The sequence below is a fragment of the Tiliqua scincoides genome, chromosome 2, assembly GCF_035046505.1.
Source record: "Tiliqua scincoides isolate rTilSci1 chromosome 2, rTilSci1.hap2, whole genome shotgun sequence".
Classification (NCBI taxonomy): Eukaryota; Metazoa; Chordata; class Lepidosauria; order Squamata; family Scincidae; genus Tiliqua; species Tiliqua scincoides.
The window spans coordinates 213,188,669-213,211,287 of record NC_089822.1 but is presented as its reverse complement, the minus strand read 5'-3'; the positions used below and the strand labels follow the sequence as shown (position 1 = coordinate 213,211,287).

General features: G+C 41.5%; 1 protein-coding gene across 1 annotated transcript in view; it reads right to left on the bottom strand.

The window, feature by feature from the left end:
* The window catches only part of SYN2 (synapsin II), a 256,351-nt gene that overhangs the window by 128,831 nt on the left and 104,901 nt on the right, over positions 1–22,619 (bottom strand). Inside the window, exons 2-3 of the mRNA XM_066614412.1 lie at positions 4,751–4,808; positions 3,587–3,678 (exon numbers count right to left, since the gene is read on the bottom strand). Of these exons, the coding sequence (XP_066470509.1) occupies positions 3,587–3,678; positions 4,751–4,808 (150 nt within the window). The remainder of the gene's footprint in view (positions 1–3,586; positions 3,679–4,750; positions 4,809–22,619) is intronic.

Genomic DNA, 22,619 nt, shown 5'->3' with positions numbered 1-22,619 from the left:
CAACCTTTCTGTAAACACTATTAGAGTAAGTGCACTGTAAACAACATACCAGTAGAACAGTGGTTCCCAACCTGGGGTACATGTACCCCTAGGCGCATTCAACAAGACCTTTAGGGATCCTTGAGAAAGAACTGAATAATGGCAGAAAAAGGTAGGTAGTGCTTGCAGGGCCAGCAAGGCAGGAAGGAAGGTAGCTAGCTGGCTGGGAAAGCTACACACCCTCATCTCCTCTCTATGAAAACCCAGACTTCATGTATTTTTCCCATCCTTCCCACACACACCCCCAGACCCCTGTGTTGGCGGAGCTTGGCCGACACAAAACTACCTATCCCTGGGGCCCATGGCAGTGTGGGGAGGCTGATGCAAGTCTGTAAGCTAGTCTAACTCTCTTCAGAGTGGTGGGAAAGTACTTTCTAGCACTTTTCTAGCAAGGGACTTGCGCCGGCCCAGCTTCAGGTCTGGATTGTGCCCTTATTTACAGCATTTTTGCATTTCAGGAGGGAGTTTTCCAGAAAAAAAAAAAAATTCTTAAAAAGCAGTAATCAAAATGAAAAATTCTTATTGCACTTAAAACCATTTTTCACAAGATTTCATTCAATTATTATTTAATTGGATAAATTATCTTAAAACACAACTAGGCATTTACAATACTTTGAACACAAGTGTAAACAGTTTTAGGTTTTAAGGAATAAAATATACATTCAACATTTTTGTTACTAAGCATGAGGTTGTAAGTAGAAAATGCAAACAAATGGTTTCAACAAATATTGAGCATAATCAAATATTCCTGGGAGATGGCATATGCAAGTGCCAGACTGGACGATTCAAATCCCATTTCTGAAGGGGGGGGTCAATACTCCCCTTGGTATGGAGGGCTGGCTGACCCTTCATTTGCAACTTGAGAAACAAGCTAAGGAGGAAGCAGTAGTTTGCATCACCAATGCACATATTGATGGGGGTTTCTTGAGTTGCTTGTATGGGAAAGTGGATAGCCTCAGCAAACACAGCCTTGGGCTCTGATGTGTTTTGCTTTGAAAGACAAAAGTCTTTTATGGGGACCATGAACTTCCCCAAACAGGTAGGTGGGGGAACCCTTCTCAAACAGTGGTGGTGCAAACTACTTTCAAGCAACTGCTTCCTCCCTGCCCTAGCTTCTCAGGGCCCAAACCTGAGCTGGGCCAGTGCTGCCGCTGGGTATTGCAAATGTGCTGTAAGACATGTCTGCAACACCCTGCACTGAGTCAACACTGACACCAGCCCAGCGCTCTAGGTAAGAGCTCTGGGTGGCAATGAGGGATTGGGGGGGTGGGAGAAGCATTCCAGGGCAGGGGAGGCATTCCGGGATGGGATTGGGGCAGGACCAGCATAGCTCTGCTTTGCCGATTTCTGAACTCCATGTTGGGCCTTCTGACCTGACATGGAATCTCTCGATTCTGCACTGGCAAAATAGTGGGTGGAGACTTGAAAGGCCCCATTGTGGGCTTGGGGCTTTCCCTGGAGGAAGGGGGAAAAAGTCTCCTTCCCCTGAGGTGACCTCTGGCGGCTGCTTGGTGCCTCAGGATGCAGTGGTAGCTCCTTTGGCACCGATGCACCCACCAGCAGCACAGCTACACCAAGCAGTGGCAAAGCCTTTCGGATTGCGCTGCTCAGCTGCAATGTGCCTGAGCAGATGGCATGGAGAAACTGTAAATCTTAGGGCCCAATCCTATATAACTTTCCAGCACTGATACAGCCATGTCAACAGGACGTGCGCTCCATCCTACAATTGGGGGGCAGTCATGGAAGCCTTCTCAAGGTAGGGGAACATTTGTACCCTTACCTCGGGGCTACACTGCAGCTGCATCAGAGCTAGGAAGTTGAATAGGATTGGGTCTTTAGAAAATCAATGTTAGTAGTTGCCATTTCATAAAATAGTATAGTGTTTAAACTATTGTTACTGGGAGAGGAGCTCAGATCATTTAGAACTAGGCACATGGACCAGTATCTCCAAATTATTTAAACAGGTTCTGATTGAAGTAGTGATGTTACAAGCTTATTGGAAAGGGAATACAGATATGTTACTGTAATGGAAATGTGCAAGATCCATCGAGGAGACAGGGTATGGTGTCAACAGTGACCCCTTACTCTGGCAGGTCTAGGAAGCCTGGGATAAACACCAAGGCCTTAGATTACAGTGAGTGTGCTGCACAGCTGCAGCCACTTGGCAGCAACAGGGCCCTCAGTGATAAAAGCAGCACCTGGACAAAGGAAAAGGGTGTGGATGTAGAATGAAGGAGGTTGGAGAGACTGAGAGAGCAGAAGGAAGAAGGTTTGGAGAAAAGAGGATCTGTTGACTGACTGATGGACGGACAGACTGAATGATGGACTAGCGGACCTGCTGACTGACTGATGGGTGGGTGGACAAACAGACAGACAGACAGACAGACGGCAGGACTATTGAAGATTGCTGGGACAGGGCGGCCACAGGCTGCTGGATAGAGAGAGCACTGCTGTACCTGGAAGAGCTGCTGCTGGAGAGCCGGAAGGATGGAACTTGCGACTCCATAGGCAAGCCACATATTGGTTACCTTCCTGTTAGCTGGGGGGGGGGAAGGGTCAATAGTAGTTTTGTATGTCGCTAGAGCATGCTGGGGTTTGAGCCAGGGGAACTAATTAGCTTAGAGTGGGCATAAGTTCTCTATACAAAGTTTGGAATGGGAATGTTTGTTTCCTTATCTAGGAGCTACATTGCCCTTATGTCAGTGCTGGAAAGTGGGTTAGGACTGTGTCCTAAATTGGGAAAAGGAAAAAGAATAATCTAGTATGGATCTGATATTTTCTGATAAGAAGGTGTTTACTTTAAACAGGCAATTTTGACAAAATAGATTCTGATATGAACTACTCAAGGTGAATTGAGACGAAGTGTGTGCTTAAGGTTGCAAGTCCCTCTGCCCTGTTCGATCAAAAATGTACAAGAAAATCAGCATCAATCCCCAGGTGACTACCAAATGCAGACCTGGAGATTTTAACTGGAGATATCCAAGAATCACTTCAGTCAGAGTTGGTAACTGTTTTGCCAAATTCCCTTACTTTGAGGAGGCCTCCACGAGTGCCCCCCAACTGCAGGATGCAGCACACATCCCAGTGGCACAGCTATACCAGTGCTGGAAAGTGGGTTAGGATTTGGGCCTTAGTCTCTGAATTTTCTGGAACAGAAAAGCTTTTTTAACACAGGATCGCTTTTGCAAGGTTCTTGTTTACCTCAGGAGGGTTAGCTCAGGAAGATGTTCAGGCAGTTTATGCCTCATTTTAATTAGCAAGAGTTGCCATTTGGATTTCTCTGAGTCATAAATTAAATGTCTTTGCCAGTCAAATTATGTTCCATAGTCAAGCATGGTTAATCATGGAACTGTCTGGAAGAAGATGAAAAATACCTAATGTGTTTGCATTATCAGACATACCACTGATCCCGAAAGTGTTGTATTACGGAGGTAGGCACAGTCTATGCATGTTGCATTTAAGGGTCCTAGTTCTAGCTGAAGACCCTCGCTCACAGTCATGCTTTCTATTTATTTGTCTTGACTTAATTTTGAGGGGGAAAACTTACCTGACAACTTTAGTGCCATTTCGGAATGCTTGTATATCTACTGCATAATTGCCATCAGCGTGAGCTATCAAATTGACTTCTGAAAATTGTGCCTGTCAAAAAAACCAAAAGGATGTGCATACAGTAAAACTGTTACATTAGATGTTTCATATATATTTTAAGGTGTTACTGAGACATACTAATTGGTGCTCCTAACTTCATCTTTACAGCTGCACAGCAGAGAGAAGTTGAGCAGGTATAACTTCACTTGCTGCCAGGATACGTTGTTATAGAAGCTCTTTCTGTACCAGAAGAGTTTGCATTTAGAAAATAAAACACTTTAGGAAACATTTTCACATGAAAGTCAGAAACAGCATATCCATTGTCTAGAACAGTATTAAAGCCTATCCAGGCAACAAAGCTACTCTGAGACATGCTCTCTCACTCCAGGGCACCCTGGTATTCTTAATCATCTTGCCAAGCACTAAAATGATTTTACATGCCCATTAACTACAGCTATGTCATGGTAATCTATGTGACTTCATATTTTTATTTATTTAAAATATTTATATCCCGCCTTTCCTCCCATAAAAATGGGATGCCAAAGGTGGTTATCAACAAAGACTAAAATATAAGCATTACAATAAAGTACAATATAAGAGAAAAGTCTCAATAGCTAAAAAAAGAAATGATGAACCTATCAACTACAGAGACACACTTTCTACTACACTGGTTTTATGAAAATATATATTTATTTTTATACTGGACCTCAGTTTCATTATAGGTTGTTTATATCTGGTTGATGAACAACTCACTCCATTTTTGATAGTCTTAAGTACAGGATTTTAAAGGTATAGAGACAGGAAAAAAATTATGATATTGTGTTTGCAACTGGGTATACTGGAGTATAGTGGTTATGTTTAGCAAGAGCCAAAAGTTCAGGACTATGAGCGTAGAAGGTCAGGATTATGATCAGTGTTGGGGTTAGTTAAAAGTGTGGTTGGATACAAGGCCAAGATGTAGATGGCTTGGAACGTTGCTTCAGCAACCATGTGGACTAACTGCAAGCTTAGAAGTCTTGCAGTAAGATGAGTGTCTCAAAAAATGCCCTCTTTGACAGTAGGAAGTCTAGGTCCTGAGTCATGATACACATGTAAAATCAGCAGAAAATTGCTTAATTAGTACCTGTTCAACTTTGATGTCATATTCTCCATGCACCTTTTTCCCACGAAAACATTTGGACCTAAAAAAAAAAAAAAGATAAGAATCATTATCATTCATTGTAGTAAGTATAATGTAACCATAAAGGTTACATTAGTATACATTACATTACAGTAAGTATAATGTACAGTAAGTATAATGTAACCATAAAGGTTACATTAGTAAAACTACAGGTGCAACCTATTTATCCACGGATTTTTTTATCTGCAGATTTGTCTCAAAGTGAATCGGGTGCGGGAACGGAAAGTCACATACACCTTTGCCTCCTTTGCCGTGTGCTGGCGTCTAGCTCGAGTTTCAAGGCAGCCCAAAACACTGCAAAAAGGCTCAAACAGGCAAGGAAATAGCCCTGAAGCCATGCAGGAGGTTCCCCTTGCAAAGGAACAGTAACACTCCTGGAGCCCCGGAGCCAGCAAAGAGGCTAAAGAGGGGAGGGGGGGCGAAAACCTCTGTAGCCAGAACACGTGCAGCAAGGTAGAGTGCTCTCTCTCTCTCTCTCTCTCTCTCTCTCTCTCTCTCTCTCTCTCTCTCTCTCTCTCTCACACACACACACACACACACACACACACACACACACACACACACACACACACACAGGGGCAGGTGCGGTAGTAACAGGGCAAGGGATTGCATTAAAAAACCCAGGGAGTGTTTCCCGAATTTCCCCCCTTCAGACTGAGATGGTGCAGGCTCTCCATGCTCCAGCCGATGGAAACAAAACAGCCCAGCAAGCAAGGCTTCCCAGCAAATAAAGCATGAGATTTAGGCTGCAATCCTTGCCACACTTTCCTGGGAGTAAGCCCCATTGACTAGAATGGAACTTACTTCTGAGTAGGCAGGCATAGGACTGGGCTCTCAGGCTACAACCTGATCCACACTTTTGTGGGAGTAAGCCCCACTGACTACAATGGGATTTACTTCTGAGTAGAAATGTATAGGACTGGACTCTTAAAAGCTCAGCATCCCACCTGAGGAGGAGGGGAAGCAATTGAGAACTGCTGCCTTAGTTTCCTTCCATCCGAAGTGTCAGGCTGCAGCGTATTTGCATAACTCTATGGAATTTAGCATTTTTTCTTAATCGCGCCGGGTCACAGAATGGAACTCAAGCACATAAATAGGCTCCACCTATATTAAGACTTTATGGTTTTTCAAGCTGGGAATTACATTTTTAATATTGAACTTACTGCATGGATTTTAACATTTAAAGGGTAGACGCTCAAAAAGAATTAGAATCTCCTTTATACACTGACATATGGACTGTATTCCAATTATGGTGAAATACTCCCCCTCAGATTCACCTTTTCTTTGTAAACATCCGCTGGATGAGGCAATTATTAAACAAGCGATCTTTGGCACGACCCATGTTTCAACAAATGACTTCAGTTTTAAAAATAAACACTAATACTGAACTCTAAATTATGCCATCTGGAGTCTAACAAAATGTTAAACAAAATACAACCAATAATACTTTCAGTGACTTAGTTCCACAGCAGCATTAAAAGACAAAGTAGAAAAGCATTAAAAGCTTCCTGAACTGGTTAGGCTTTAAGGATTGGCCTTAGTTTTTTACTCAAATATAACTTTATAGTTCATATTCTTGAATTCCCAGATTCAGAAGAACAAACTTTGACTAACTTTTGAAGTATTCATTTACTGAGAACTTGGGCTTGTTCCAAATTTAAGTGGCGCCTTCAGTGCTTAGAAAAACATCAACAAGCCTTAAATCTTCCCAGCATACTAACTTGGGAAATTTGCAGCTGTAATGAAATATATTCATTTAATGTTTAAATTACATCCTTGCATGAAAAAGGAGAATATTAAATGTTGGGAAGCTCCTATAAAGTCTTGTTTAATAATGACTCCAAGCCCCTGCCTGGTTTACACAAGGTAATCCATAGTGGCCAAGGCATGCATCTTTAGAAGAGAATGGCTGCTTGCCAGTTTGAAAACACTAAACCAAACAAAGTGGACCTGGTGCAAAGTAAAAATAGTTTTATTGTAGGTTGGAAAGAAAAAGGATGATACTTCACCTCTCTTCATTTGGAATTCTTGGTTACTTTCCAATCAGAATGCAGTGTATATTAAGTTATTTTTATTGCAGTCCCCCTTCCAAGAAATCATATTACTAAATCAAACAAAAACACTAAACTAAATAACAGAAAATGCAATATACATATCAGAACCAGAATCCCCTGCTCTTCCTATGTCATCTTCATGTGCCAGTTAGCTAAGAAGACAGGAGGGATCAGTATCTGACTCTCTTACATACAGCATCAGCATCCTAGAGTGAGAAGTGATCATATAGCCCAACCCCCTGCCACAAGATTATCTAATCCAACCCCCTGCCAGCAGCAGGAAAACCTTCCAGAGCATCTCCAGCAGGTGCCTGTTGAGCCTCTGCTTGAGATCTCAGTGAGGGAGACACACTTTCCCAATCCAAGTTCCCAGTGCAGGATGGAAAACTCAGGATAGGAGGCCTCGGTTCTGGGGAAAGCACAGGGGTTACCAAAATATATGGCGAATGCATTTGTGGACTCTAGCTGGGACCAAATAAAAGGTGGTCTTCCTGCATAACATGGTTGGCATCCTCTAAGATCTCATCAAGAAATTTTTAGTTGAGATTTGACTGAAAGTCTTGCAAAGCAATAATGAGAGGGCGTGCAAGGTAGGTGTCTATGTGAGATAGGGAAAATATCTATTATGAACCTGAGGAATTAATGGAAAGTTTGTTCTTGTGCTTTGCAGCACTGTCATTATGTTATACTGTTGGTGTGTGACTGAATAATCATTCACAGAAGTGGACTGTGTATGGTGTAATAAACTGATCAATCTCAAAATAAGTGAAACCTATGAGGCATTCGGGTGAAAAGAAGGAACAGCAAGTCTAAAAGGCAGCTCCTTCCAAGTGGTGACAGGATGGTGTTCTTCCGAACAAGGAAAATCCTGGTCTTCGTAAAGGAGGATTCATTTTCCCTTTAGATCACATTGCTATAACTATGTTTTGATACTGAACTATTGATACTGGACTTTTGCTAGTAAATTGTGTAAGTTAAAAACTTATGGTGGTTGCAAGATCATGGTGTGTATATAAGAGTAAGTATTGGTAGAGCAAATGTGGGAGACACAGGGTGTATGAAAACGTGAGAGAACATGAGAAAAGGCTTTATTTACACGTCAGAGCAGTTAAAAGTGTCAAAGGATGGATTTTATAGAGAAAATGTGTAACTTCATGTAGACTTCATTTGCTAATGATAAACTTGAGTAACAACTCTATATGTCACTGATGATGCTATGGACACTATTTAATCCAGAGGTTTTCAAACTCTCTTGGAGAGTTTGAGCCACTCTGTTCTTGTGGGGGCAGGGGGGAGGCAGCGGGGGCAGGGGGAAGGCAGCGGCACAATCCCCAGGATCACGCCGCTCAGGGGTGCTGCAGGAGCTTGGCTGCACACAACTGAGCCTCCTGCAGCCTCCCAGGGGTGCAGGGAGCCTTGCACGACCTTCTGCAGGGCTCCTCACAGCTTTGAAAGTGAAAGCGGAGTGATCGCGCCCTGCCTCCGCTAAAGCAGAAGTGGAGCGCAATCGCTACACTTTCACTTCTGAAGCTGCAGGGAGCCCTACAGAAGGTCGCGCAAAGCTCCCTGCACCCCAGGAGACTGCAGGAGGCTCAGGTACATGCAGCCAAGCCCCTGCAGCTCCCTGAGTGGCACGATCCTGGGGATTGCGCCGCTGCCTCCTCCCTGCCTCCAGGCTACCCCCACCCCTTAAGGTAAAAGTGGCCAGGGCCCACAGGCTGGGGTGTCGCGACGCCCCAGTTTGAAAAGCCCTAATTTAATCCATAATGTACCATGTCTGAACATTGTCAATAATGAATACTGGCAATAAAAAAATTTAGAAGATAATTTAAATTGGATTAAATTTGGAGCAGTTTACCCTTAATGTTGCTTTTGCTTTCAGTAGACTAATACCCTTTGTAGCTAGTGAATCTCTCTTTCATCATCAGTTCCCTACCAGGAAATAAACGATTTAACAGGTCCTGTAACAGTTTCAGTCAAGGCAATTTGGTTGTACCATTGTTCAGTTCTTTTAAGGGAAGACATGGTAACACAAAAAGCATTCAGTTTATTCTTTCTAATGACTAAACACTGTGGCTTGATACATCATAGAGTCCTTCAATGAAACTACTGGTTAACACCACAATATTTTGTCAGCTTCCTTAATAAACATTTCCTCATTTTAGAAAGTTAGTCTTTCACAAGGTAGCTTCCTTCAACACATCCCACATTTCTGACTGCTTTCAGAAAAAAGAAAATACATATAAAAATAAAATATATTTAAAAAATGGGGAATTTGGTTTTATTAATGCTGCCTTTTAATTCACGTTTCTGTTTAATATAGTGTTTTACTATGGTTTGTTTTATTGGAAGCCACTTTGGGCTGCTTTAAGGCAAGAAATGTGGAACAAATATTTTAAAATGAATAGCTGAGTTGAGTACCATTTCAAACTACTCTATCTAATTTTGAACCCACCTAGCCTTTGGTTAGTACCTGCTTCCCTCCTCTCTCCATCTCTTGAGACCCTCATCTCATTCTGTGTCCTCACAAGTGCTTCTATTTAGCTGTGACTAATCTCTCCAGCCATGTTAGCAACATGATATTCAAATGTTTGAGAGGGACAAATCTTTCCATAATATTTTGCTCTAAATTCCTAATTATCTACCTGATAGTCCAGTGGTATTCAAACTAGGACATCGCAACACCCTAGCCTGAAGCCCCTGGTCTCTGACCCCGTAAGAGAGCGGGGCAAGGGGGAAGGCAGAGACGCAAGCCCCAGGATCGCGTCGCTAAGGGGGGCTTGCAGGGAGTGGGATGTACTCACCAGTCCTGAGGCAGCCTTCCCAGGGTGCAGGGAGCCCTGCACAAGCATATGCAGGACTCCCCAATATTCTAAAAGTGAAAGTGGAGATCATACTCCACCTCTGCAAAACCAGAAGTGGAGTGCGATTGCTCCACTTTCACTTTTAGAACGTTGGGGAGCCCTGCAGACACTTGTGCAGAGTTCCCCACACCCCCAGGACACTGCTGCAGGGACTGGTAAGTATATCCCAGTCCCTTCAGCCCCCCTGAGTGACACAATCCTGGGGATCACCTGGGGATCACCCCGCCCCCGCTGTCTCCCTTCCCTTCCCTGCAAGGACTTACTGCAGTTTTCAAACTCCTGAAGAGTTTGAAAACCACAGCGATAGTCTGTTCTCGAGGTTAAGCTCCTATGACAAAGTCTAAGTTTTCATACTTTGTGAGGTCAAAAAACAGAATGCAGGGAGTCACCACACTGTGGGCTGAGCTGTGAGAAGCAGGTAGGGAACATTGCATTTCCAGTGCTCTGCCCAGAACCCAGGGCTGGAGTGTTTCTATTGGAAAAGCACTGCCTCCCCCATTCCCTTCCATGTGTCAGTGTTTAGGTTTTTTTTCCCCCAACCAGTCCCTGATTCATGGTGGAAGGAAAGAGCAAAGCATTTCTTCTTTGCACCTCGAGCAGGTTTACAATAATTATTTCAGGAGATCTGGGGTAAATCTCCAAAAATACACAGTGACTCTCACATTCAAGTAACATCCTGTTTATACTCCCAACCATCTGAGACCACTCGGTGCTGACAGAGTTGACCCAGTCCAATATTCACCAACAATATTTCCTGTAATGCACAGTGGCAGCTCCAGAGTGCTCAGCGATTACATCATCACCAAGCTCCTGAGAGCCCTGACAGGAGCTGCAAAGGGCCCTGATTTTTGCTGCACAGCTTGGAGGGAACAGTTCTCACCAGGCTGGCAATACTATTGGAGTAGGGCTCTGCCTGTGTTTGAATGAGAGAAAAATCAGACAAAACTTGAAATAGGAGCTTCCTTATCTGAGCATCTGATACCCTGAAGTGGAAGAAGATGGGTCAGCATTTGCTTGGCAGACATTGACTTTGCATCTGTGGCTCTCTAATCCCTTTCTAGATTCTCTGTCAGCCAGCCAGCCCGTCTTCTGTTATCCCTCCCCTTCTCCTTTGCAATCCTTATTGTCCATCTGCATGTCTTTTTACTTGCTGTTAAAAATTCAGAAAACCACTACAAAGGAGGATATCTATTTATTGGATATTTTAAAAATTATTTAAAAAAGAAAAGGGAGAGTAACACTCTGTAACTGTTTGGCAGTGATGTCATCTGCATTTTCCATAATAACTATGTAAATTAATTATGGCAGTTTTTAAGAAAATGGCTTGTATGGAAACAATTCAAGTCACACTGCCTCCTGAAAAACCTAAATGGGGAAATATTATTTACCATATTGTGAAGTACCAGTGAAAACCACTGGAGAACACGCCATTTTAAGGCAGTCTTTTGTCAGTTTCACTGACTACCAATTTGTTTCTGAACTCAATTAAAGGTACTGGCTTTAGCCTTCAAAGTTCTAAACAGCCTAGCCCTGGCCTCTGTCAGAAGTTCCTCCTGCTCTTCCTGTTCCTATCTGAATCTGCTCAGGAACTGTGCTCAGATTGTGAGGCCCTCCTTGCAGTCCTGCTGCCAACAGATGCTTGGGTGTTGAGAACCAGGAAGACGGGCTTTTCAGTTGTAATGACTTCCCCAGTTTTTAAGTGGACAATCAAGACAATTTTGTTATAGAAGGCATTTTTGAAGTTGGGTCTTCCTGGATTAATTTTTACTGATTCTGTATGTTTTTGTTGCTTAATGATCCATACTTTACCTGCATTGTTAAAAGGCAGGCCATAAACATTAATATAAAAATTAAGAATAGTTCCAAGGCTTATAATATTGGCATTCTTCAGCACAACTGCAATGAATTTGAAGCCTGGGTAGGTAGTTTTTTTGAATTGTCTGACCTACTTTGCTATCATTCATGAATATCGTTAAAAGTTATTTTATTTTATTTTTTTCACACTTTTACACCGCCCTTCCTCCAAAGAGCTCAGGACAGTGTACACAGCTGCTCCCCTTCTTTTGTCTTCATAATAAACCTTTGAGGTAGGTGAGCCTGAGAGAAAGTGTCTGGTCCAAGGTTACCCAGGAAGCGTCATGGCTGAGGGGGGATTTGAACCTTGATCTTCCAGGTCTAAGTCCACCTCCCAAACCACTACACCTCCATATCACTAATAAACTTACTTATCTTCTGTGCAAATGCAATGCTTGCAGGGCAAACAAACATGCTCATTTAATACTTCAGGGGTGTTTTTCTTTGTTTAGGAGGTGTTAGTTGGGTAGCACATGTTTGGAAGTTGAACTTTACACATATTAGTGCAAACTTTTCTCTTTTTTTAGTACTATATTTCATTTCACTATTAAGGTTGTTTCCTCCTCCCACCAGTTAATACACTGCTTTGAATGGGAACATGATTTCAGATTATCAAAAATAAAATTATATACAAGAGAAAATAATAATAGAAACATTGTTATTTTTTATCTTCAAAAATAAAACAGTCTGCTTTTTATTCTTCTAACAAATGCCAAGCAGAAATTGGTTCAATTTTAGTGCTTCTTTTAGAGGAGTCTGGCTAAAGAACTATTTTGGATTTATAACCTATAATTTGTAAAAGTACAAAGATACTTTCTTTACTTGTCTGAAGAACCGTCTCTAAAGTTATACAGGATGCTGCAAGTCACAATATTTTCTCTAAGGATATTTTTATTCACTGAAGAAAGTACTATTTTTATAACCTAATTGCAGCACAATCTAGTCACTTTCAAATTCTGTTTCAACAGGTGATATTTAAACTTTGTAATATGCTCTCCCACTGAAATGGGAGACAAAATATGCTTCACGTTGGATAGATCATTATTGTTCTGCTTTCCTGCTAATGTTTAAAATCCACAAAACTCACTGATATATATTTGTAACTAGTACATTAATTCTGTACTCAATTTACAGCCACACTATTCACTTTCTGATAAATCAACTCTCTAATGCAGTGTTTCTCAAACTGTGGATTGAGACCCACTAGTGGATCGTGAGCCGATTTCAGGTGGGTCCCCATTCATTTCAACATTTAATTTTTAATATATTAGACTTGATGCTGCCATGGTATGTGACTGCATTTGGGGATATGTTACAGATCTGTACTTTTAACAGGCTACTATATATATGCTTTTAACCATGATATCAATGGGACTTACTCCTGGGTAACTGTGGGTAGGATTGCAGCCTAGGATTGTTAAAAAAAATGTACCTGCTTGATGATGTCATTTCCGGTCATGACATCACTTCTGGTGGGTCCTAACACATTCTCATTGTAAAAAGTGGGTCCCGGTGCTAAATATGTGAGAACCACTGCTCTAATGTAAAGTTGTTTCTCAAAAAAGCCTATTCCCTCAACAGAGGAAAAACTTCAGGCAGTTTGAGATATTACAATGACCATGCTGAAAACCATGGGTTTTACGTTTGTGTGCTGCTGGCAATGTTACAAGCTGGTAAACTTGCCCCTGGTAAATTTCCTTATTAATATCACTACAACAATGTGTCTTTAGAGCTCAAAGGCACCCTTGCAGATCAAATAACAGTCTTACCCTCTTCTTAGGGATGACAACCCTTCAGGATTGGCTTATAGCAGGGGTGTCAAAGCCCATGGGCCAGAACCAACCCCTGGAAGCAATTTATCCTGCCGCCATTATAATTTGGCTCTCCCAGAATGATAATTGGGCTCTCTCATATCTTGAAATTATGAATAAATTTGCACATTTTCTCTTCTGTCATTTGCAGCTAATGAGTTTCTATGTGAGAACAAAGTGCTTATTTCAGGTCATCTGATTAATGATGCTACTTCCTCAGCAGCGACCATGAATGCTATGCAGCCTGTTATATGAAACATAACACCCTTGGCCTAGACTAGAGTCTCCAGGTATTAGCATCAATCTGCAGGTGAATACCAAAAGCACAAGGCCCCAGGAATTTCCAACACTACAGCATGTTGAAAGGAAAAAATCTCCAGAAATAACTTTTAGTCAGAATTGGCAATCTAATCTGTTCTGTGTCACAAATGATACTACTTTAATTTGTTGTGTGTACACCTACTCACAAGGTCACAGCATATATAGTCCTTTTATACATGGTGAAGTTTTACATTGTGTCTATAAAACCTTTTTATTTCAAAAAGCTTTTAATTGCTGACAGGCTGGCTGGCTTTCTTTCTCTTTTTTCTCTTTTATATTAGAATCCACGGGGCTTGTTTTAGATTTTTTAATTATGTGCACCTGTTTTAATTGTTTTTAATTGCTATTTTTGTATTTTTATTGTTGTAAGCCGCCTTGTGTGCCCATGGGGCAAAAAGGCAGGATATAAATTAATAAAATAACAACAACAACAACAACAACAATAATAATAATATAAAAGTATATGAATGGATTTATTTGCTTGAGTTTTCACTTTGAATACTAGCAGTTAAGCATGAACCACAAAGCACTAGCTTGTTAATAAATGAAGTCTAAGCATTTTTGCCAGATTGATTTTTCAAAATAAATTAAACCCAAGTGGCAAAACTGGTTCTAAAGAGAACTAGAATATCATTTTGCAATCAACCACTGAGCCTCAGCACACAGTCAATTCCAAAACAAAGTTATTATGATTGATGGCTCCTGGTTACAGAATCAGGACTGAAAGGTTTGGGTCTCTCACATACTAAAGAAAAACCAGAATAAAAACTCTATATAACAGACGTTCTCAATAACCTAAAGTCCACAAAGAACTGCTTCAATGCTATCATTTGACATGGCTTCTGTGGGATTAGTCTGTCTGTGAAAATGTGTCATTGTTTTGCCTCCCAGAGGCATTCTGTCTCCCAGAATAATGTGATTTCTAATTTTCCTTAGTATCAACACTGAAAATAGTTAATATTTCCCAGCTCAATTTACTGGGAGATATTAACCACAAGTTAAATCTATCAAGATGTTCACACATTTCAGAATTACCACTATGTCATTCAAGATACTGAAGCTTTGCCAGAACAGAAATTCAAAAGTGAGAGACACTATGCACTTATTATATCTCTTCAGTGAAACTTCAGTGTTCTAAAATAACAGATTCATTATTTTTATATAACTTCGATGATCTAAATAAGAGGGAAAAATTAAATCTCTCTCTGAAATGGAATAACTGTCAAACCATAGTGATCTACATCTTTCAAGATAAAAATAAAATTTCTTTGCATTATAGTAGCGCAGATGCAATATACAAAATGTTTTAGTAAACATTCTAAAACTATTTTTTGTACTCAGTCTGTTTTTCATTGTGGCTTCAGAAAAAATTTGCATTTTCTTTCTCCACTACTCATCTCTCTAAAAATTCTACTATCTTTTACAAAAAACACATAGGCCAATTTTTGAAACATAAAAGATTGAAACATAGCTGCTGGTTTCTGCTGCCCTCTTGTGTAAAAAAAGTAGATATCAATTGAAGTACTTAATCTTACTTTTTCTGTTCTGCAGTGCCTTCTGTACTGACATTTTGAGAATTCTCATTCTCCATCTTGAAGTTTAGTGAAACCTTGCTAAACAGTGATCAATGTTCACCAATATCTTTTTCAGCTTTTTTTTTTTACATAAGAGCAGAAAAAAGTTACATAACTCTCAGAGAGGGAGAGCATGATGGTATCCTTTGGTTTCAGTTCGGTGTATCGGTTTATCTAGTACACTGGTATAATGTATCTGGTATTCATGAATATGTATCTGGTATCTGGTATGTATCTGGTACATGTACATGTATGTATCATGTACATCAGGGGTGCTCAATAGGTGGATCGCGATCTACCGGTAGATCGCGAGGCAAAATGAGTAGATCGTGGAGTGCTGACCCCCCCTTCAGGTGCCTCTGGGAGGAAATACCGGGAGTAAGGCCCATTGTACTCAAAGGGGCTTACACCCAGGTAAGTATGGCTAGGATTGCAGCCTCACAGCCTAATCCTAGGCATGTCTACTCAGGAGTAAGTCTTGTTATACTCAGTGGGGCTCAAGGTACACCAACATACATTGTACACATAAATGTTATATGTTTTGATGGCGCGAACATTGTAAAAAAAAAAAAACTCTGGTAGATCTCCGGGCCTTGCTGGGTTTCAAAGTAGCTCTCGAGCCAAAAAAGTGTGAGCACCCCTGATGTACATGTATCTGGTATTCATGTATTCTGGTATAATATATATGGTATTCAGCTCAGTTTATCTGGTACACTGGAATAATGAAGTCCGAAGTAGCTGTATGGTGGTATTAACAAGAAACTGGGCAAGTAAAAAATTTTTCCCTTGTTCCCCAAGAAGATTGCAATATAACGTTGCAGTTTTTTGAGAAAAGCTCCTACTGTGGAATTAATCTACATTTAACAAGATTTTGGTATTTTTCACACATACCGATTTATTGAGATTCCTATCAGCATAGTGTGGAAATATTAAAACAAAATTAATATTTTTTCTGTACTATCTGATGTAGCTCCAAATAGCTTCTCACCTGTGTGTGCAAATGCATGTCTATTCATAACTTGGAAATTGTAGCCAGTTCCTTCACTAACTCCTAATAAAGTAACAGTGCCTATTTTGAACCGAATCAGTGTCTATTAGCATAATGTGATGCTTAAAAACAACAATGTTCTGTATGAAAATGTATGATGTGCTAAACTACTACTGCAGAACTTAACAGTAAAATTATTATAAAGCATAAAGTTAACTGGCGCCACCTGCTGGTTACATATTTGTTTCAAAATGAGCCTCCCTTGTTGCATAATACAAGGGCTATTCTGAAAGGAAAGACCACTTGTGGTCCTTTAAGGTCCTTCCTTTAAGCTCCCAGAACACAGTGATCATTTGCTTCTTTTTGGAGAAAGTTTGTTTAAACTCCGTTGTCTGAGGGAGGTTACTGCTCAAACAGCCCAAAAAGCACATTTGCCAAACAAACTTTGTCTATTTGCTTGTCTGTTTGGCCACTCTGTTCTGGAACCTTAAAGGAGACAAACACCTGGGAGGGAGGAGAGCAGGAGGATTAGGAACAAAAGGAGAGGAACTCCTGACATTGGGCTGCTTCTTATGCAAGACAATGCATGCATACACAGAGACCTACAGAATGGGTTACCAGCTGGCTGAGCCTGGGGAACTTTCTTCCTGCAGGGGATAAAGTTGCTTGCCCCAGGACATGACAAATCACCTCAATTCAGATGGAGATTGCATGGAGATGTCCTGTGGCCACGGAATTTAACCTCTGAGTAGTATTAAATTGTTTAAGTCTTGTTTTTTTTTAACAGCCAAGCCCTACTTAGTTTCAGAACAGCCCTCATATTAGGCCTTCAAGAAAAAGTAGCTTTCCTTAAAAGGTGTGTGTGAGAGAGACAGAGAAAGAGAGACAGAGACACAGAGAGAGCATATGCATCTATTCTAAAGGAACATTTCACACTTCCTAACTGTCCAGGAGAGGACTCACCTGCTTTCGTTCTGGAGCTGCAAGGTTCAGCTCCAGGGGCACCTGAAGCAACACAAGCTGTGCAGGTGTGAACAATGCACTCCCCCAAAATTCTGGTGAATGTCTCCATTTGCATGGAGAGGAGACACTACAGTCAGATATTCTGAGATTAGGAGTGGCTGGGAGGGTGGGGAAAGCACTTGTGGAGAGAGACAAGGTTTCAAAACCCTGCTGCTGGCCAACAGCCATACACAAGAGCAGAGATCTGTGACAGACATCTCACTGCAAGGAAACTCTCCTGAGGGCCCATGCACACAGAAGGGTTGGAAAAGGAACTGGGTGTCGACTTAATCCCCTTTGAAGTAATGGGGGGAAATACTGCTGCCCATGCACCTACTCCACACCTCAGAGAAGCACCTGGACCCAACTTCCATCAGTGAACTGGCAAATTTGGCCTCTCTGTGCACTGCTGCACCACAGTAACACTTGTCATATCACTTTACATGACATTATTCTCTTTAAAGCTTACCTAGTGCAATTATTACTAGAGCAATTCTTTGAATCTGAATCCTGATTAGGTGACTATCCCTGAACGTTATCCAATGTAATTTTAACATACTAACTCTGAAACACATCTGCTCTGAAGTAAGCCACAGTAACTACATGAAAACCTACGTACAAGTAAATGCACCTAGATTTACAGCACAATCCCATGCATTTCTACATAGAAGCAAGCCTGGGTCTTGGGTCTTACTGTCTGGTACATGTGTATAACATTGCAGTCTTAGCATTACTTTAAGAAATGTACTTATGGAATTTAACAGATCTAATTAGTTTCTAATTTCTAGCTAGGTGCAATATATTTGTTCTTAAACCAATCTCAAGCTGACCAGTTTAGAAGCTAAGTAAATCTTCAGGTGGAGAACAGATTTGAAATCAAACAATGTATTTGTCTCATGTCTTCTGACATGCTAAATAGACAATGACCATATCCAGAAATTGGAAGGGATTCAAATATCTGGTTAATCAATAACTTGAAGAATAGCTTTAATGAGGACAAATTTCCCATCAGAAATTTTCTTCAGGAGGTTGCTCTGGACCAGGGGTGCCCAAACCCAGGCCCTGGGGCCACTTGCGGCCCTCGAGGCTCCTCAATGCAGCCCTCAGGGAGCCCCCAGTCTTCAATGAGCCTCTGGCCCTCCAGAGATTTGTTGGAGCCCACACTCGCCCAACACAACTGCTCTCAGCGTGAGGGGGACTGTTTGACCTCTCGTGTGAGCTGTGGGATGAGGGCTCCCTCCACTGCTTGTTGTTTCACGTCTGTGGTGCAGTAGCGGCAGCAAAGGAAAGGCCAGCCTAGCTTTGTGCAAGGCCTTTTATAGGCCTTGAGCTATTGCAAGACCTTCATTCATTCATATAAGTTCATCTTTAATATATTCATTTATGTAAACTTATGTAAATTTATTCAAATTTTAAATGTAAATTTATTCTCCCGCCCCCCCCCCGGCCCCTGACACAGTGTCAGAGAGACGATGTGGCCCTCCTGCCAAAAACTTTGGACACCCCTGCTCTGGACAACTGTCAGAATAACAGAAGAACTATCCAGCACTTTAGAATCTAAAAGGTGGTAAAGAAATTACACAACAAACAAACAATACAAAGAGGCTAAAGAATAAAATCTATGCTATTTAATATGCCAATTCATTACATTTAGGCTGCAATCCAATACACCTGCAGTTTTCAAACTCTCTGGGAGTTTGAAAGCAGAAGTAAGTGCTTGCAGGGGAGGGGAGGGAGGCGGCGGGGGCGGAGGGGAGGCAGCGATGGCACCCCCAAGATCGCATTGCTCAGGAGGGCTGCTGGGATTGGGATGTACTCACCAGTCCCTGCAGTAGCATCCTGGGGGTGCGGGGAGTCCTGCAAAAGTGTCTGCAGGGCTCCCCAGCATGCAGAAAGTGAAAGTGGAGTGATTGTGCTCCACTTATGCAAAACTGGAAGTGGCTTTTTTGCCTCTCCAGACTATTCTGAAGCCCAGAGAGGCAGTGGGTGGACATATGCTGCCTCTCCGGGCTTCAGAAAGCCCTCTGGAGAGGAGCAGAGCATAACTCCAGTGCCCTTCAGAGGAGTTAATGAGGTGAATTTCGCAGATTTGAGTATCCGCAAAATTCAGTGTCAGCAGGGCGTCTGAGAATGGACCCCCTGCAGATACTGAGGCGTCACCTGTATAGGGTTATTAAGCTATGCTTCAAAAATATTAGCAAAGATAACCTAAAGGAAGAGTGGAAGAAATAAAAACCCTTCTTTGGCAGCTTTGGCTGAAATACAGTGTTGCTGCATTACAGATAAAAGGAAGGATAGAAGAACAGTGTATCATTTAACAGTGTAAACCTGCAAAAAGCTTTCAATTTGTAGCAGCGTGCATTCAAGCGCAGGTGGTCTATATCTCTGTGCACGTAGATGATTATCTACCAGCACTGCACAGATTCAGTGAAAGCACTGAAGTGCACATAAACTATCTGCACTGGAGTGCAAGTTTGAATGTGCATCACATTTATCCTGGGTCTAACCCGAGGCTGTAGCTAGCCTAGGATGATGCATTTCTAAATGTAAAATGGGTTTAAATTACACCAAGGGAGATTTTGATCAAATGATAGGAACTTTCTGAAAGTAAGAACTCTTCAGTAGCATAAAAGTCCACCTCAGAAGATGGTCGACTATTGCTAGATGTATTTAAGTAGAGGCTGAATAGCCACCTACCAGGGATTTTGTAGTTGTGGACAGACTGCATTGCAAGTAGGGTGAGCTGGATGATCTTGCAGGCCCTTTCTCTAATCCGATGAAAATATGTGAAATTCTATTGTCATTGCTCATGATTAAACCCAACAAGATCTATTGAAGAATACAATATCCATTCTAGATACTGAATTGTAAGCCTGATCCTAGGTGAAAATATCTTGACTTCATTATATTTATTTTAGAAATGTATACCCATCGTATCAGTACAGCTTCCAGACAAAAAACTATAAAATAATTTTTAAAAAATTGATGACCATATGAAGTTATGTTGAATGAGTCTACTTGTTGATCTACTTTCTACATTTTTGATAGGCAGTGACTCTCCAGGGTTTCAGGCAGGGGCCCTTTTCGAGTTCTAGGAAAGATCCTTCAAGATTGAAACTTGGAGCCCCATATATGCAAAGCATATTCTGCCTCTGGGTTGTGGCACAAGATGTTCACAGTTCTCTTTCTACTGCACATTTTAACATTTATTCAGACACTCTACATTCTTTGACACATTTGCTTAAAAACGAACATCACAACAGCATAAATGCACTCCCTGACTTATGCATCCTTAACTTGAATAATTTTGAGTTTATATAAAGTCTGAGTTGCGTATGAAGAGCCATCTGTGCTTACCACTTGCCACTCTGTAAAGCTGATCACTTGCTTTGCCCTGTAAACTGGGATTGTTCTCAGGGCACCCCACATTTTCTCTTTTATTTAAAGAGGATGTGTGTGGAGGTAGGAGTGAGATCAGTGTGCTCACTCTCCCCTTCCTCCACATGGGTTCTTTCAGTGAAAAAGGAAACAGAGGACATGCTGGGAACAACCCCACTTGCAAAGCAAAGTAAGTGATAAGCATAACACAGCAACTAACATGGATGGGGGCTCCTCTTATACAACTTAGTTCTAATTTACATAAAACTCAATTTCCATAAAAGTGGCTGTAACAGAAGGCTTGCTCAAGTCAGGGAATTCCTGTATTACAATTTGGTCACTTTTTTGAATCTACTGATTAATTCCAACTTTGAAATGTTAGCTCCTGTTACCAAGTCAAAAATACAATATCTATTTTAAGATATAAATATAATAAATTCCTATATATTTTTAAAACCCAATTATTATTTAAAAAAAAAAGTATTTACAACAGCAGAAGAAAAACAGACAACAGAAAGCAACAGCATTCAGCAACAGCGCCTAGGAGAGGGGGTAAAGGAGGTAATTTGTGCCCAGGTCCAGGGTCAAAAGGGGGGCTCAGGAGCCAATGGAGGGGACCCAGAAATTTCCTGGGATCTGACATTTTCCTGTCAGACTTGTTGCCCATATAGGATGCTGGGGACATTACCATGACAGCGGATGCTGGGAACACTACTGATGCCACATGGATGGGTAGACCTGGGCTCCAAAGACCTTTCCAGTTGTGTCTACCCTCCCCTCACCTTACTTCACCCCTCCCTCCCATTCTGCTCACCCGTCACCATCCTCCCCGCTCTGTTTCATCTCTCCCCCTTTGCAAAAGGGCCCAAAAGAAACTTTGTACCCCCTGATAAAATTCGTTTCAGAGGCCCTGCTCAGCAACAGAGTTCATTCTGGCTCAAGACCTCACAAGCCTTCAAAAGAACAGCTGAGTGGGAAGGAGGTAACCACTGGCCAATGGGAGGATGTTCCAGAGTATTAGGCCATTATACAGAAATGTTCTGCTCCATGTAAATACGTACCTCATTTTCCCAGACAACACTACCTGAAGCAGTGCCTCAGGTGACAAATGGAGTGTATGAAGAAGTACATATGGGGGAGGGCTGTCTCGGTACACAAGTCTTTCTACCTCAAGAAGTGTCTTGGTACCAATAAGTGGTTGGTTCTCCAGACCAGGAGAACCTCTGTCTTGTCAGGATTTAATTTCAGCTTGTTCGCCCACATCTAGCTCCCAACTACCTTCAGACAATGATCCAGGACTTTGATCTTGCATAGTACTCTGCTGTTTGAGAAACACTACCCCAAAGCCCTTTTGGATATATATAACTAGTTTTGCTGTTCCTTGTATTCTGGCCTATATTTCATTGATGAAGGACCTAATCCTTTCCAACTATGCAGAGCTGATGTAACCGTGCCAACAGTTGTGTGCTACATCCTGCAGTGCAGAGGCCATCATGGAGGCTTATTCAAGATAAGGGAATGTTTGATCCTTTACCTTGGGTCTGCATTGCGGCTGCATCAGTGCTGAAAGGTTGGACAGGAATGAGCCCAAAGAGACATAATGTTTACATGGTAAAATGGGATCAAATAAAGTAAAATTTAATTATAATAGTGAAATTATAGTGGATTTGCTTGAACTGAAGAGTGATTGTTTTTAGGTCTTTGTGACAGTAGTGAGGCTTCAGAGATCTAGTCAAATAACAGTTAGAAGGATGGTAATAGATCTTAGCAGCCTTAACACCATAAGGATCAAAGAAGTGTGATTAGTGGAAGAGCTTGAACACAGTGCAATACAACAGATGATGTGATTACACTTTTATGGGGAAGATGCCAGATATCCAAAAAGATGCATGATTTGAATAAAAAAAGAAAACCAGCTTGGTGCTTGTCTTGAAACCCATATTCTCTGAAGATCATTCAGATTGCA